The sequence below is a fragment of the Vanellus vanellus genome (genome assembly GCF_965231255.1).
Source record: "Vanellus vanellus genome assembly, contig: HAP1_SCAFFOLD_1100, whole genome shotgun sequence".
NCBI lineage: Eukaryota > Metazoa > Chordata > Aves > Charadriiformes > Charadriidae > Vanellus > Vanellus vanellus.
In genome coordinates, this window is record NW_028128782.1 from 55,003 (window position 1) to 60,165 (window position 5,163).

Genomic DNA, 5,163 nt, shown 5'->3' on the forward strand with positions numbered 1-5,163 from the left:
CGCCACGCCGGCTGTGGAAATTAAAAAAAAGTTTAATTTTAATGATCGGAGTCCGGATGGACGTCGAAGGGGTGGGGTTTTTTTTTTTGGGGGGGGGGAGGGGGGGGGGGGAAAATCGAGCCGTTTGTTTTCCAACGCGGAACGGGGAAAACGGCGCTTAAAAATCCTCTCCGCTTCCGGGAAGGGAATATTTGCGTCGGTGGAATCGTTCTTCTCTTCCCACCCTGAGCTCGTGGAGCCGTTTCAGCTCCCCGACGCGCAGCGAAAGCCGTTTATTTCACTCCGATCCAATTTTCCACCCGCTCGACCACCTAAAAACCCCCTCGGGAAAAAACCAGTGGGTTCGCCCTTATCCGTCGGGTCACGATAGCTTCTCCCAACCCTTCCCCACCGCTCAACCCAAACGAAAAAGAACTTTATTCCTCCTCCCGCCGTCGCGGATCCGCCGCCTTCTCCCAACCGTGAACCAAACCCGTTTTAATTAAAAAAAAAATAAAAATCAATAATCATTTATTTACAAACCTTCCCGGCAACACCGGAGCGGGGAAAAGAGGGCGAGCGTGGCGCCGCCTTCACTGGCCGCTCGCGTCGGTCAACAACGGCGGCTCCCCGCCGCGCCTCGCCGGGGTTTCTTTAGGAAGCCGACGAATTTCCAAAGGGAGACGACGTTCCCGTTGGAGTTCGCCCACCCGGAGGCGGAGGCGTTGCTCTCGCCTTTTACAAGCTTGAAGTTGACGTTGGGTTTTATCCAAAGCATCCAGAGCGGCTTCGGCGCGTCTTTTCCAAAGCAAAGCGCTTCCCACTTGATAACTGTGCTCGTTTTGGATATACGCTCCGGCCGGCGGCGGTAACCGCAACATATAAAGAGACGGAGAAACGGGTCTGGGTGGGGGCGGAGGATTATTTGGGGAAAAATTCGCAACGGTCGTAGTTTCTTCCTCTTCCGAAAGGTTATCCGAAAGCGAACCGCGAGCGCCGGAAGGACCCGGAAGAGCTGGAACGCCACCGTGATCGCCGGCCGGAGGAGCACCGGGATCTTCGCTTTCGCCGGGAAAACAGGAGACGGCGTCGGCGGAAAAATGGGGGTCCGGAGGGGAAGGAGTGGGGTCCCGCCTGCCGTGGGGTAGAGGGTTAAATTGGGGGGGGGGGGGACAGCGGTACGAGGTGGCCCCCCCCCTCCCCCGCCATCGTTTGTCACCCTTTTGGGACTCACCTCCACCTCCTGGTGGCCCGAGGGGGTTTTGGGGTGTCGCTGTGGGGCACGGGGGGTTTCGTTTTGGGGGTGCGGAGGGGTTTGGGGGAGGTGGAATCGAAGACGGTGGGAACGGCGCCTTCCTTGAGACGATGGTAACCGCTATGGGGGGGACATAAAAAGAAAAAAAAAAGGGGGGGGGGGTGTCAGTGGGTGATGTGGGGCACTTGGGGGTCCCCCCCAAAAATGGGGGGGAGGGGGGGGATCCCGAGAGTGCCCCACGGGTGCCCCCATGGGGTGGGGGGGGGTGGGGTTCAAAACTCAGGGAGGTTGGGGGGCGCTCGGGGCGCATCATAGGTCAGGGGGGTGAGCCAAAAGTCCAGGGGGGGGTCCCCAAGCTCGGGGGGGTCCCCAAAAGTCGTGGGGGGGTCCCCAAACTATAGGGAAGAGTTAAAAGGTTCGGGGGGGTCCCCAAAATTCCTTGGGGGACCCACACCCCACAAGTGCTCTGGGGTGACTGGAAGTACTGAGGGGGGAACAGGGGGGTCCCCAAAATCCCGGGGGGGTCCCCAAAAATCCCGGGGGGGTCCCCAAACTATAGGGAAAAGTTAAAAGGTTCGGGGGGGTCCCCAAAATTCCTTGGAGGGGGCTCTCTAAGGGGACCCACACCCCACAAGGGCTCTGGGGTGACCGGAAGCACTGAGGGGGGGCAGGGGGGTCCCCAAAATCCCGGGGGGGTCCCCAAAAGTCCTGGGGGGGTCCCCAAACTATAGGGAAGGCTGAAAGGATTCGGGGGGTCCCCAAAATTCCTTGGGGGGGGCTCTAGGGGGACCCACACCCCACAGGGGCTCTGGGGTGACCGGAAGCACTGAGGGGGGAACAGGGGGGGTCCCCAAAATCCCGGGGGGGTCCCCAAAATCCCGGGGGGGGTCCCCAAACTATAGGGAAGAGTTAAAAGATTCGGGGGGGTCCTCAAAATTCCTTGGGGGGGGATCTCTAGGGGGACCCACACCCCACAGGGGCTCTGGGGTGACCGGAAGCACTGACGGGGGAACAGGGGGGTCCCCAAAATCCCGGGGGGGTCCCCAAAAGTCCTGGGGGGGGTCCCCAAACTACAGGGAAGAGTTAAAAGATTCGGGGGGGTCCCCAAAATTCCTTGGGGGGGATCTCTAGGGGGACCCACACCCCACAAGGGCTCTGGGGTGACTGGAAGTACTAAGGGGGGGGAGGGGGGTCCCCAAAACCCCGGGGGGGTCCCCAAAAGTCCTGGGGGGGGTGCCCAAACTATAGGGAAGGCTGAAAGGATTTGGGGGGTCCCCAAAATTCCTTGGGGGGGGCTCTAGGGGGACCCACACCCCACAGGGGCTCTGGGGTGACTGGAAGCACTGAGGGGGGACAGGGGGGTCCCCAAAATCCCGGGGGGGTCCCCAAAAGTCCTGGGGGGGTCCCCAAACTATAGGGAAGGCTGAAAGGATTCGGGGGGTCCCCAAAATTCCTTGGGGGGGGGGTCTCTAGGGGGACCCACACCCCACAGGGGCTCTGGGGTGACCGGAAGCACTGAGGGGGGGGCAGGGGGGTCCCCAAAATCCCGGGGGGGTCCCCAAAAGTCCTGGGGGGGTCCCCAAACTATAGGGAAGGCTGAAAGGATTCGGGGGGTCCCCAAAATTCCTTGGGGGGGGTTCTCTAGGGGGACCCACACCCCACAGGGGCTCTGGGGTGACCGGAAGCACTGAGGGGGGGGCAGGGCGGTCCCCAAAAATCCCGGGGGGGTCCCCAAACTATAGGGAAGAGTTAAAAGGTTCGGGGGGGTCCCCAAAATTCCTTGGGGGGGGCTCTCTAGGGGGACCCACACCCCACAGGGGCTCTGGGGTGACTGGAAGTACTGAGGGGGGAACAGGGGGGTCCCCAAAAGTCCTGGGGGGGGTCCCCAAACTATAGGGAAGACTTAAAAGATTTGGGGTCCCCCCAAAATTCCCCCAAAACTTTCAGGGGGTGTCCCTGGGGTGCCCCCCAAAACTCTGGGGGAAGGTTTCTGCACCCCAAAAAAGCACTTGGAGGGGGGGGTCCCCCCAAAAATCCTTGGGGGGGGGAGCCCCCAGGATGCTCCGTGACCCCCAGGTCCCTGGGGTGCCCCCCAAAACCTTCGGAGAGTACCCCAAAACTCTGGGGGAAGGTTTCTGCACCCCAAAAAAGCACTTGGAGGGGGGGTGTCCCCCCAAAAATCCTTGGGGGGGGGGGAGCCCCCAGGATGCTCCGTGACCCCCCCAGGTCCCTGCGGTGCCCCCCAAAACCTTCGGGGGGTGTTCCTGGGGTACCCCAAAACTTTGAGGGAAGGTTTCTGCACCCCAAAAAAGCACTTGGAGGGGGGGTGTCCCCCCAAAAATCCTTGGGGGGGGGAGCCCCCAGGATGCTCCGTGACCCCCCCCCCGGTCCCTGCAGTGCCCCCCAAGTCCTTGGCGGGTGTGTGGAGGGGGGGGCAGCCTTTGGGGCACCCCAAACCTCTGGACCCCATCAACCCCCAACATACGGAAGAGTCCATTTGCAATTAAAGCCGGGGGGGGGGGGGGAAGTTATCCTTAATTAGGCCAACACGCTTTTTGTAAGGGGGGGGGCAACCCCCCCCCCCCAACTCCTCGAGAGCTCGTTAGGCGCTTCGTTAATTTACCTGAAGCCCACTATCTCGAAGCAGCTCTTCTCGAAGTGCTGAGAGCAGAAGTAGATGTATTTGGAAGCCGGATCCCAACGACCTTCGCCGGTGGCGTCCCGGCGGCGGCTGTTCTCCAACCACAGCGCCCGTCGGGGGTTGTCCTTTTTGGGGAGTCTGGGGGGGGAGGGGGGGGACACACACACACGACGACACACAAAGGGGGGGGGACGGGGGGGACACAGAGGGGAGAGTGAGGGGGGAGATGGCGGCTTCAAATTTCATGGTTTTATGGGGAGGTTGGAAAGGGGGGAACCCCCCCCCCGCGCGCGGGAGAATGGAACGGTCCGGGGAGGGCGGGTTAATGGGGATGGGGTTAAACCATTCGGAAAATGGGGGGGGAGGAGAACATCTGGGGCAAAATATTGCTAAGGGGGGGGCAACTGGGGCAACCCATTGCTAAGGGGGGGGGCAACTGGGGCAACCCATTGCTAAGGGGGGGGCAACTGGGGCAAACCATTGCTAAGCGGGGGGGCAACTGGGGCAAACCATTGCTAAGCGGGGGGGCAACTGGGGCAAACCATCGCTAAGGGGGGGCAACTGGGGCAAACCATCGCTAAGCGGGGGGGCAACTGGGACAAACCATCGCTAAGGGGGGGGGAACTGGGGCAATCCATCGCTAAGGGGGGGGGGGAACTGGGGCAATCCATCGCTAAGGGGGGGGGGGAACTGGGGCAATCCATCGCTAAGGGGGGGGGGCAACTGGGGCAATCCATCGCTAAGGGGGGGGGCAACTGGGGCAACCCATTGCTAAGGGGGGGGCAACTGGGGCAAACCATTGCTAAGGGGGGGGGCACACACAGGGCAAACTATTGCTAAGGGGGGGGGAACTGGGGCAACCCATTGCTAAGGGGGGGGCAACTGGGGCAATCCATTGCTAAGGGGGGGGCAACTGGGGCAATCCATTGCTAAGGGGGGGGCAACTGGGGCAAACCATCGCTAAGGGGGGGGGGAACTGGGGCAACCCATCGCTAAGGGGGGGGGGAACTGGGGCAACCCATTGCTAAGGGGGGGGGGAACTGGGGCAACCCATTGCTAAGGGGGGGGAACTGGGGCAACCCATTGCTAAGGGGGGGGGCAACTGGGGCAAACCATCGCTAAGGGGGGGGGGCAACTGGGGCAACCCATTGCTAAGGGGGGGGGGCAACTGGGGCAATCCATTGCTAAGGGGGGGGAGCACACCTGGGGCAAACCATTACTAAGGGGGGGGGGCAACTGGGGCAAATCATTGCTGGGGGGGAGGAGGGGGACGACAAACCGGGGGGGG

General features: G+C 62.0%; 1 protein-coding gene across 1 annotated transcript; it reads right to left on the reverse strand.

Moving 5' to 3' along the window:
• Nucleotides 1-495: 495 nt before the first annotated feature.
• Nucleotides 496-4,108, reverse strand: THAP7 (THAP domain containing 7; the record flags this gene model as incomplete). Its single annotated transcript, XM_082500013.1, has 3 exons — nucleotides 496-1,113; nucleotides 1,214-1,354; nucleotides 3,858-4,108. Coding segments are annotated over 3 exons (933 nt in total), but the record flags the coding sequence as incomplete, so codon positions are not given.
• Nucleotides 4,109-5,163: the final 1,055 nt, after the last annotated feature.